The sequence below is a fragment of the Leptonychotes weddellii genome, chromosome 5, assembly GCF_054177405.1.
Source record: "Leptonychotes weddellii isolate Sample4059 chromosome 5, ASM5417740v2, whole genome shotgun sequence".
Classification (NCBI taxonomy): domain Eukaryota; kingdom Metazoa; phylum Chordata; class Mammalia; order Carnivora; family Phocidae; genus Leptonychotes; species Leptonychotes weddellii.
The window spans coordinates 1528299-1540589 of NC_138373.1; the positions used below are offsets into that span (position 1 = coordinate 1528299).

A 12291-nucleotide genomic window follows, 5' to 3' on the forward strand; every position below is an offset into this window, starting at 1 on the left:
ACCGAGTTTACAGAAACTCTGATTCAACTGCAAGGCTGATAACAGCCATAACCTCTAAGGGGGGGAACTAATTTAGTGGGAGACAGACTTCCTGTACCAAGTGCAAGCTGGAGGACAAGTTTAACTTTTTTTTTTTTAAAGATTTTATTCGCCCACTTGAGAGCGAGAGCACGTGACCATGATGGGGGTGGTGCAGAGGAAGACGCAGACTGCCCGCTGAGCAGGGAGCCCGATGCGGGGCTCGATCCCAGGACCCCAGGATCATGACCCGAGCCGAAGACAGTCGCCCAACCGACTGAGCCACCCAGGCGCCCCTCGAGGACAAGTTTTACCATTGATTCAATTTAAAAGAATCATTTTCTGAAAAACATATGGCAAGAGTATCTTTAACACAAATTGTATGACATTAGTACTTTAGAAACACAACAGAGAGCTTGATGCGTTATCATGCAGGCATTCAACAGATAACGATAAAAGCTATTTTTACCAGGGTAAAAAGAATGTTCAGTGAAAAGACCAGGCTATAAAGGGTATATACACTGAGGATAGCCACGTAAAAAACATATGCATGGGAAAAAGAAAATAGAGTTGACACTCAAGCACCATGGGGGTTAGAGGCGCCAACCCCACGCCCTGTACTGCTGAAAATCTACATGTAACTTCTGACACCCCAAAACCTTAACTACTAACAGTCTGCTGTTGACTGGAAGCCTCACTGATAATAAAAGGTCAATTAATACATCTTTTGTACATATATGATATATCCTAACCTTACAATAAAATAAACTGGGGGCGCCTGGGTGGCTCAGTTGGTTAAGCGACTGCCTTCGGCTCAGGTCATGATCCTGGAGTCCCGGGATCGAGTCCCGCATCGGGCTCCCTGCTCGGCAGGGAGTCTGCTTCTCCTTCTGACCCTCCTCCCTCTCATGCTCTCTGTCTCTCATTCTCTCTGTCTCAAATAAATAAATAAAATCTTTAAAAAAAATAAAAATAAAAATAAAAATAAACTGGAAAAAGAAATGTTAAGAAAGTCAGAAGGAAAACACATTTCCAGCACCACACTATATTTGCCGCATATGGCCGGCACCTTGTCGCTCACAAGTCAAGTGCACGCTAACATGCGGCGGTTGTGTTGAAGTGGTGGGATTATGGGTAAGTTCTCCGTTTATAAAATGTTCGAACTTGCAGTTACGTTCTTGTACAACAACATTCTCCTCCAAGAGCCAATTCTCATACAACAGTGCAACTTTACTGGTTTGATTACAACTAACTCGTAAGACTTGTGGTAAACAAACTCTACCAGCGCAAATCAGTTAGGAAAGATCCTCGGAAGACCCGTGTAAACGGACTTCTCGGAGACAGTACCTAACCCACAAGCCTCTCCAGTCCACACCAAGCTTCCCTGGAATTAATGAGGCATCACGTAATTTCCCCTCACCTCTGCTGAGCACACAACCTCCAAACTGGTTAGGAGTCCTCGAAAACCCCCACCGACCACCGGCTCCAAAGGCAGAAACAGCCCATGTGCTCCCCTCCAGCCACCCAGCCAATAGAAAATGTGAAGTGTGGCGTCAGAGGCCCCTGTAAGTCAAACGACTGACAGAACATGCATCTCAGGCCATCCTGGACCCCCGGTGCTACAAGATATTTTAATCCTGACTATTTTAACAAAGAGCCTCTACCCCTGAAGTCTGGTTATGGTTTTTGAGTGATTCTATAATAAAAACACACAGACAGCAATAACACTGCAGTTCTTCAGAGGGTAACAGGATCTAGAGTCACGGTCTCCACATACCCTGGGGTCCAGGCATTCCCCCTGCGCCTCCAGCCGGCCCTGCTCACAAACAGGCCACCCCTTCAGCCTCTCCCCAGCAAGTGGGATGGGCAAACATCTCTTTTTGTGTTGCCTTTTTCTTAGGAAGGAAAAAATAATACCAAAACAGAATTCCCCCACCCAGAACACATCACTTTCTTGCTAACCACAAATTCTGGCAAAATCTGTTCTACACAATAGTGATTCAGTCAGTTCCTCTTTCTTCAAATTGACACATTTTTACCTTGCAAATTGTGTACGTCTATATGAGAGTTTAAAGACCAATAAAGCAAACTTAAATAGTATTTCCACAGCTATCATTATCAAATTAAAATGTGGTATTATCCTTAAAAAGACTTACAGTAAAAATTCTTTTGAAACATTTAAGCCTTTTCTACAGAGCAGATCTTACTCTAGATCCTGGGAGGTAAAGAAAAATAATAATTTCTGCCTACTGAGAGTTTACAATCAAAACGTGCGTAGTGATGAGAGGAGGATGGACAGGAAGAGTTTTTTCCTGAATGCAAACCGCACTTTGAGGTATAATTTAACCCAAATGCATACATCTTATGTGACAGCTCAATGAATTCTGATGAATGTATACCCAGAGAAAAAGCAGGCAAGGGGTGGTGGCTGGGGCCGAGAGACCAAGGAAATCGCCCAAGCATACAGAGAAGGTGGGGGCCCCTGTGCAGGAGCTTGGATGATAAGAAGAACTCAGCAGTGACCCCAGAGAAAACCAGGAGACAAATGGCTGGGAGCTTCCTAACCAGATGGAATGTATGGAATGCCATCAAGTTAGCCACTCCAACAGAAGTGAAGCTGATTCTCCCGTGTTCTAAAGACAAGTTTAGGTCCATTGGATTGCAGAAAGTGGGGCCATGATACACAGTGGTCGTTTGTGTGTATTTTTATCAGGGTATGATGCAATCTCAAAAACTCAAATTACACAGTCAAGCATATATCACATTCATCCCCTGCCATTCTTACCCTATGTCCCAACTGCTGAACTTCAAAACCTCAAAACAGGACCTGAAATAAAATCTCATCCTGCACAGAGAACAGGATGTTCCCACTGGGCATTGTGATAGTAATAATTTTAACATAAAATCCCCAAAGGGTCTATGTTCAAAATGAAAAAAGAAACGCAACAAATCTATAAGGAAAAAGACACACTCCTAAGAAAAGGGGCAAGAGATACGAACGGTGAGTCAGTTCAGAGAGGCCACACAAGATGAAACTATGACAAGAAACTAAACTCCACTAATACTAGAGGAAAAGAAGTCCAAACAAAAATGAAACACTTTCTGAATGTTTGTAAGTCTGAAGGGAGTTTATAAGAATGGTAGTTAGCATCCAGGAGGTCACAAGGAAATGATGTTCTTAATAGGGCCTCGACAGTCACAGGAATAAACTGGTAGGAGCCCCCACAGAGGATAAGGTGTGGGTGTCCGCTAAAACAAAAGATGTGTACACCCATGAGCCAGCGATGCCACCCCCAGGGCAGCTACTTGTACAAGGCACAATAACACGCCCTCCCCCCACAAAGCGGTCCACAACCTAAGCCCTGGAAACTGAATTTGTTGTTTCCACAGTAAAGGGGAACTAAGGTAGCAGGTGGAATTCAGGTGGCAACCGGTGGACCTTTAAATAGGCCACGGGTTGTGGATTATCCAGGTGGGCCCAATGTAGTCCAGGGGTCCTCAAAAGTGGAAGAAGTAGACAAGAAAACGGGAACCAAAGGAATGACAGCACGAGAAAGACGTGGCCCATGGTTGCTGGAGAAAGGGGACCATCATCAGCTAAGGAATGTGGGAGGCGTCTGCAAGCTAGAAAGGCCAGAAAATGGATTTCCCCCTAGGGCCTCCAGAAGGAACGCAGCCCTGCCCACACCTGATAAGTAGCTGAGGAAAACCTATTTTGGACTACTGACCTCCATCCAGATCTGTGAGATGAGAAATTTGTGTTGTTTAAGCTACCACGTTTGTAGTAAGTTGTTACAGCAGCGGCAGAAAATTAACACACTGGGTGCCTGGGTGGCTCAGTTGGTTGGGCGACTGCCTTCGGCTCAGGTCATGATCCTGGAGTCCCGGGATCGAGTCCCACATCGGGCTCCCTGCTCAGCAAGGAGCCTGCTTCTCCCTCTAACCCTCCCCCCTCTCATGTGCTTGCTCTCATTCTCTCTCTCTCAAATAAATAAATAAAATCTTTAAAAAAAAAAAGAAAAGAAAACTAACACACTGCCCTAGGGGAATAAATATTTATTTATTTTGTTCTCAGGCACCTGGGCGGCTCAGTTGGTTAAGCGTCTGCCTTCAGCTTAGGTCATGATTCCGGGGTCCTGGGATTGAGTCCGGCATCATCGGGCTCCCTGCTCTGCAGGGAGTCTGCTTCTCCCTCTGCCCCTCACCCCGCTCATTCTCTCTCTCTCAAATAAATAAAATCTTAAAAAAAAAAAGGTTTGTTCTACCACTTCACCTGCCTCATAGGATGGTCAAAAGGTTTTAAATGGAATGAAATGACAGGCTACATACCAACAGTCGGTGAACCCCACTTGAGACTCACCCGGCTATAGAACAGCACTCCATAAACTGTCCGCATGGTGAGCACACCTAATAAAATCACCACGACCCCAAAGAAGGGCAACTACCATGGTTATTCCCGCGAAGTCACAGGGAAAGCAAGCTTGAGAGCTCGTGCCATCCATAAATGGCGGCCAGTGGGTGAGTCCTGCATGACACGTCCAACCGCAGCACCCATGCGTGCAAAGAGACCCCCGAGCCACCACCACATCCAGCAACTGTGAACTGCTTCACAATCCGAGTGGAAATAAGCCAATGACGGCCTCCCATCCCCAAGAGTGCCCAGCCAAGGGGTCCAGGCTGGGGCCCTGGTATCGGTGAGGCCGACTGCCCACGCTGGGCTCAAACATGTGACCTCGAGAACACAGTGTTCTAATCAACAGCAAGAGCCGTCACATGCTTCCCCTTACACAGCTACAAATGAAATGAAAAATAACTAAAAACCAATTCTGGAGATGGGCGACTTCTTTCTAGACGCAGACTCACCCAGGAGCTTTTGTATCAATGAATCCAGTCCAATGCCCCCCCGCCCCGCAGCTTCCCTGCCACTCCCCTCCCTTCTCTCCCTAATGAATAATCATTCTGGGAGCCCTCCAGAACTCACTGTAAGCACAGCCCCCTGGGGACACCTCGCCAGACCCCCCCCCCCGGCGGAGTCCCTCAGCCGTGTGCCCGCCCCCGACCCGCGCCAAGCAGCAGCAGTAACTCCTACCGACGCTGCCCCTACAACTCTTCTCCAGTTAGAGGACGAGAGGAGGGAACTCTCCAGGGGGGAGCATCCTAGAAAAGCCAAGCCTCGCGCACGCTTTTCCGTGCTTACGCTCATCCACTTAGGGCAGAAGCACTGATAGCGAAGTTATGTCCGGTCTGCGGATGAGAACTCACAAGTCCTGGACCCCGCGCAATTTCTTGTCCGAGCCCCGCAAGTCCGGCGGCTGCGCCCCACGCTGCCGGCCGGGGCGGCACCGCGGGGAGAGGGCTGGGGGGACGGGGGGAACGGGGGGGACGGGCCTCCGCCCCGACGGGCCTGCACAGGGAGGCGCGGCCAGGACAAACCTGAGCAGGTGCTCGGGTCCCCGGGCCCGCGGCGCGCTCGTCAGCGTGGCAGGGGCGCGCGGGGCGCCAGAGGGCAGCCAAGGAGCCGAGGGCGGCGGGGTCACCGGGTGGGGGCCGCGGGGCCGGGGCCGCGCGCGGGAGCAGGGGGACCGCCAGCCATACCTGCCGCGGGCGGGTCCGCCTCCTCGTCAGCCTCCGCCTCAGCTGCCGCCGCGACTAACGCCGCGCCTGCCTCCCCCGACAGCCGATCCATCACGCCGCCAGTCATGTGAGCGCGCGCCACGTGACTTCCTCCGCGCCGGCCGGCCCGCCACGCCACGCCCACCTCGGCACGCCCCGCCCGGGCCCGGCCCGGTCACGCCCTCGGCACGCCCCTTGCCTGGCCTCGGCACGCCTACCCAGGGCCTGCCACGCCCCTTGCCTGAGCTCACCACGCCCACCCCGGGCCTGGCACGCCCCTTGTCCGGCCTCGCCCCGCCCCGCCCCGGCCACGCGGCCACCTGAGGCCTGGCCCGCGCTCCCGCTCCCCGCCTCGGGCTCGCAGCCGGCGCCGCTCGCCCACTCATTCAGCCGCTCGCTCGGCCGCTTGTCGTCACACTCACCCCTTGTCCGCTTACTCGGACTTCCGCGTGGGCCGCACCCCGCCCCACGCGTCCCTCGCTCACCCCTCAGCCCTTCCCCTAGGCTCTCGCCCCGCCCCTCACTTACGCACCCACCCTCCACTCACTCGTTTGTTCCGCACCCGCGTTCATGCATTCATCCACTCTCCCACCCCCGCTCACTCACTCACTCACCCCCTCACTGGCTCGCTCATTCACTCATCTGTCCACCCCCTTTCTCACCCACACCCGCACTCATTCACTCCCTCGCTCGCTCACTCATTCATCCGTCCCTTGCCTTGCTCACTCACCCACACACTCACTCACTTATTCACCCCCTCGCTGGCTGACTGGCTCACTCATTCATCCATCCACCCACTCGCTCACCTGCTCTCTCGCACACCCGCCTTACCCGGTCACCCCCCCACACTGCCCCTCCCCGCCCAGAGGGCAGGCTGCCCAGTGCTGGGAGCCGAGGATACCTGGGTGCATTAGGTGCCTCCCCCAATCTGGAGGACAGAACACCAGAGCAAGTGTCCTGGGTGTTCCAAAGTGAGGCTGTGGGGGCTCAGGGAAGGGATGAAGGGACCCCTGGGTGGGGCGGAGCCTGAGCTGATGCCGGGGATGGGGAGTTAAGCACCAGGAGGAGGCAGCGGCCCCTGGCAGGCACAAAGTCTCTGAGGCATCAAGCAGCTGCAGACACTGCGGTCCTCCTGGAGCTAAAAGTGTGGGTGTAGAGGGGCGCCTGAGTGGCTCAGTTGGTTAAGCGACTGCCTTCGGCTCAGGTCACGATCCTGGAGTCCCGGGATCGAGTCCCGCATCGGGCTCCCTGCTCAGCAGGGAGTCTGCTTCTCCCTCTGACCCTCCTCCCTCTCATGCTCTCTGTCTTTCATTCTCTCTCTCTCAAATAAATAAATAAAATCTTTAAAAAATAAAAAATAAAAGTGTGGGTGTAGAAATGGCAGAAGAGGAAGCTGGGGCACCAGGAAGGGCTCCATCCAGGAGGGCCTCCTTTCCAAAGCAAGGAGCTGGGACCTCCTGATTCTTATTTTTTTTTTTTAAAGATTTTTATTTATTTATTTATTTGACAGAGAGAGACACAGTGAGAGAGGGAACACAAGCAGGGGGAGTGGAAGAGGGAGAGGCAGGCTCCCCGCAGAGCAGGGAGCCCGATGTGGGACTCGATCCCAGGACCCTGGGATCATGACCTGAGCTGAAGGCAGTCGCTTAACCAACTGAGCCACCCAGGCGCCCTGGGACCTCCTGATTCTGATGCCTACCAACACCCGCTGGGAGCTGGCTACAGCGATCAAGAGCCCAGACCCGGCTCTGGGTCCTCCCCCAGGAAGTCCTTCTCCTTGCTACAGCTCCTGGACCCTGCCCAGGTTACCCATGACCGCACCCAGGACGTCCCTGCAAGCTGACACAGTCAGAGACGCTCTCCTCCACCATAACCTGGCAAGTGCTGGTCCCTGCTACTCATAGGCTTCCCCAAGTCACAGGGGGACACTGCGGATCCTGTGATACACAGCCCCCCTCGGATGCTGCTTCCTTCCACCCCATGGCCTTCCTTTCAGCTGCTCTTGCCTCAACTGATGTGCTCAGCACTTTCCTTGACTCCGCAACTCTCCACCCCCCAGACACACACACACTCTCTGCTAACGTCCCCGTATTAGCCAGCACGTATCTCTGTCTCTCACGAGAGGATACGGTCTTTACTAAATGTCTAAGAGTTCACTGCACTTTCCAGAAATTGTAAAGCACTGTACAAGTGCACAGACATTATTCAAGAATGATAACATAAATGTATTATTTTAACAGCCCTAACACAACCTCTAGCTCAGAGGTTCTGGATCTTTGCTGCACTTTCCAATCACCTGGGGAGAGTTCGAATATACTCAGCCTGGAGCTCACCCCCAGAAGTTCTGATTTAATTCATCTGGGATGTGGCCCAGACTTGGGATTTTTTATTTTTTAAAGCTCCCCAGATGATTCTAATGTGCAGCCCAAGTTGAAAGTTTTATTCCTGCAAACATTGCCTGAGCATTTCCTAGGTACCGAATTGGGGGCGGGGGGGCAAGGATACAACAGGATTCTCACAGCAGAGCAAAGAAGCTGTTAGGGCTGGAAACATAGGTGTGTGGGAGGAAAGGGGAACAAGCCGTGGGTTCTGACATGACCAGTTCTGAATGCCTCCAGAAAAGGGAACTCGGTCCTTAGAGGTTGTGGGCCCCATTGTCAGATATCTCCAACCATTAGAAAGTTCTTGGAAACATGCACTGAAATGTGTCTGCCTGCAACTTCTTTAGATCCTCACCAAAGAAGACTGATCCTTACACCATTTCTGTTTCATTCGGGGAACAGCAAACAGAAAGTTTGCTGTTAAAAGTCAGAATTTCTGACTTTTAAAACCTTTCGATTAATGGCAAGAATCCAATTATATTAAGACTGTTCATCCATTGCTCCAGTCACATTGGCCGCTTTCCATTTAGGAAACTGAGAACGACAGAGGCAAACAAACGATTTGGAACACACAGCGGAGTCGGGACTCGGGACTTCACGACGCAGGTGGACACACAGAAAGGGGCTATTATCAGCTGTCCTACCAAAATGCAAGGATTTCCACGTCCTGCTCAGGAGCTTTCAAAACAGTTGTTAAAATGCTTTGAGTACTGTATCCTCGACTGTCAATCTAGTTGATGTAGATTTGTCAGGATAAGCGATATCATGCTGCGGTATTTCCAAGACCTGAAATAACAAGGGGATTATGCCCACCACGGTCACTCAGAAACCCAGGACGATGGAGCGGCCACCGTCAGGGATTTCTGCCATTGTGACAGAGGGAAAGCTCCCTGGAGGGTCCAGCGTGAGCACTGAAATGCTCTGGCCCAGAAGTGACAAAACACTCCACTCACAACTCCTTGGCCAGAACTGGTGACGTGGAGGGTTGACACCACCATGTGCCTAGAGGACAGAAAGCCAGAAATATTTTGCAAACAGCTGTGAATACTAGCCACACTAACCAAACTAGCATTTACTGAATGCCTACCTACTATGTACCTACTATGGGCTTTTTATGGGAGACTCCCTGAAGCCCCACAATAAATCTACAAAATAGTAGCACGATTGTCTCCGTTTTCCAGACAACTAAGGCAGAAAAGTCCAACACACTGTGATGGCAGAGCCAGTCCATAGAGGAGCCGGGATTTGAATCGGGCTGTCTGGTGCCGGAGACCACCCTCATAGCCCCTGTGGCATTACCCGATGCCATAGAGCCAGCAGTTGGTCCTCAACACTCTCACTGTGGGAATTCCAGTCCCTCCCAGAACCTCTTGTTTGAGGAGGCTTGGGGCACCAGTGACCTATGGCTCTATTAACTCATACTGGGGGGAAGGCGAGGGACTCTGAAGGCAGGGAAAATGGTAACAACAGCCCCCAAACATTTATTAAACCCGAATATGTGACAGGCATTGCGCCAAGTGCTGAACTAGTATCATCTCAATACTGTGAAGGTCATGAAATCAAATCCTCCAGGGACGCCTGGATGGCTCAGCTGGTTGAGCATCCCACTCTTGATTTGGGCTCAGGTCATGATCTCGGGGTCATGATCTCAGGGTCGTGAGATGAGTCCTGCATCGGGCTCTGTGCTCAGCGCAGAGTCTGCGTATCCATCTCCCTCGGCTCCTCCTCCTTTCTCTCTCTCGCTCTCAAATAAATAAATAAAATCTTTTAAAAAAATAAAATAAAATCCTCCTGTGATGCTATAGGATACCTTCTCAAGCACCCATCCTAAAATTCCCACCTGAAGTAAAGAGATTTGCTCACATCCTCCATAAGCCCTAGCAAGGTTTAAATATCTCAAAAATGTTGGGGTCTCCTCATTAGACTTCGGACAAGCTACTAACTCTCTTTGGCTTCCGTATGCGTAAAGTGGAAATATCAACATTACTTTATTTCAAAGGTTTGTTCCTCAAAGGGTAAGGTTTAAATAAGAGACTTCTTCTGTTAGTCTGATGCAGAAGTACATTCACCCTCCTTCCCCAAACATACAGGGACTTCTTCTGTTAAATAAGACTTCTTCTGTTAGTCTGATGCAGAAGTACATTCACCCTCCTTCCCCAAACATACAGGCGTGCTGGCTAAAATTGCTCCCTTCCAAAGATGTTTTTAATACATGGCTGGTGTCGAAAGCAAGAAAGCGTACCGGATACAGGGAGGACTTTAAGTTACAGCAATGAACGAAAGTGGAGGCCAAACGACCCACAGAGCTTTCAGACATGATCACAACCTTAGGAACCTGGGTTCGATGGCAGAAGAGCAAGGCGTGGGCCCCAGCGGGGATGGGATATGGACCGAACTTCCCAGAGAAGATCAGGACTGACAAGGAGCTAAGCTGTCCGCCTTTAGAAGCAGTGTGGGAGCTGGCTGTCCACACCAGACTAGGAGTGCAAAAAGGATGGCCCCTGAGACGACCCCAGTCCTAGATATTTACCCAAGGGAAATAAAACTGTACGCCCACCAAAAAAGGCTCATTCCTCGAAGGCTCATTCAAATAGCTAGAAACTGGAAATACCCCAAATGTCTGTTAACAACAGCCTGGATGAGCATATTGCCGTGGAGACAGACAATGGCATGGCACCTGGCCACGGAGGAGCACAGAATCCCGGCGCTGGTTCACACAGGGTGGGCTCTCACAAGCACCTGCAGACGTGAAACAGACCCCGGGGTGGGCGATGGGTAGAGACTGGAAGAATTTCTTAGAGAAGCGTAACAGAAAAAGCCTAGATTGCCGTGAACAGATTGTCAGCAGACATGTGCGTGTTAAGTCGTCTAGGGAGGACTGGGGCATAGAAAGTCTACATCATCTTAGATAGTAACACCCAAACTGCCATAAACAGACTGCTAATGGCTTCCCACATGACAGGCACTTCAGGGGAGGCCTCGGAAGGAAGCGAGGAACGCATTGCTGGGAACCAGGGGAGAAGCGGTCCTGCGCAGCTAGACTGCGTCCCCCAGGTACACGGAGAAGAACCTGTCCCGGTGGCCAACGATCGTAAAGTTAGGGGACTCCCGGTCAGGAAAGTGTGCTCTGGAGAGAAAGCCCGGGTGTGTGTGTGGATCTGGAAAGGGACAAAAGCCACAGTCGTCATCACACGGAGAGCTCTCGGAAGAGATTAGGTGTGTGGCATTTCAGCAGGAGCGAAGAATAGAGACGGAAGACCCATGGATGAGCCTCTCTAACGGCACGCATGGAAGGCCCACACGGTTTCTGAACATCCTGTATCAGCAGAAACACTACCAGCCTGGATGGAGAGGGACAGAGGAACATGAAATGAAAGAAAGCTGTCTGCCTCTCAAAACAATGCAGGCAGGAAACAGGCGGAAAATACTCCTCAGCTGCAGACACGTGCTACCCTTCACAAAAAAGGAAGGAAGACTCCGGGTGGAGCCGTGGGCCCGGAGGGTAGAACCTTGAGCCACAGACAACAATTCCTAGGCCCTGAAACCTGAGTTTGCTCCCCTGGATTTCAAGATTGCTTGGGACTGCAATCCCTCCTTCCTGCCACTGCCTTCCCGTTTAAATGGGAAAGTTTTTGCCTATCACACCCTTGTATTTAGGGGATTGGATCGTTTGTCCTCTAGGTGCACCGATGGAGAGGAATTTTGCCTCAGGATGAATCACACACAGACACTCGCTCATATCTGATTTACCTTATTTAGATGAGGAGATTTGGGACTTGGAGTCGTGCTGTCAGGGGTTCGGACTCTGGGGGACAGTAGGATGGGATGGATGCATTTTGTATATTGGATGGATGTGAATCTTCGGGAACCGGAAGGTGGGCTCTGGTGAGACACAGTACCAGCCCCTCAAAGAGCATCTGGTCCCCAGGACCTGTGAATATGTTACCTTATATGGAAAAAGGGACTCTGCCGATGTGTCAAGTTAAGGCTCTCTCTCTCTTTTTTTTTTTTTAGATTTTTTTTTTTTAAGATTTTATGTATTTGCAAGAGAGAGAATGAGAGACAGAGACCATGAGAGGGAAGAGGGTCAGAGGGAGAAGCAGACTCCCTGCTGAGCAGGGAGCCCAACGTGGGACTCGATTCCGGAACTCCAGGATCATGACCTGAGCCGAAGGCAGTCGCTTAACCAACTGAGCCACCCAGGCGCCCTTTTTTTTAAAGATATTATTTATTTATTTGAGATAGAGAGTAAGAGAGAGCGAACATGAGCTTGGGGCAG

The 12291-nt window shown here is 51.0% G+C and overlaps 1 protein-coding gene across 5 annotated transcripts in view; it reads right to left on the reverse strand.

The window, feature by feature from the left end:
• SNX8 (sorting nexin 8) overlaps positions 1-5733 on the reverse strand; it is a 37095-nt gene extending 31362 nt beyond the window's left edge. For all 5 annotated transcript variants that reach the window (XM_081819226.1, XM_081819227.1, XM_081819225.1 and 2 more), the window contains exon 1: positions 5614-5733. In XM_081819226.1, the coding sequence (XP_081675352.1) occupies positions 5614-5719 (106 nt within the window). In that variant the 5' untranslated portion in view covers positions 5720-5733. The remainder of the gene's footprint in view (positions 1-5613) is intronic.
• Positions 5734-12291: the final 6558 nt, after the last annotated feature.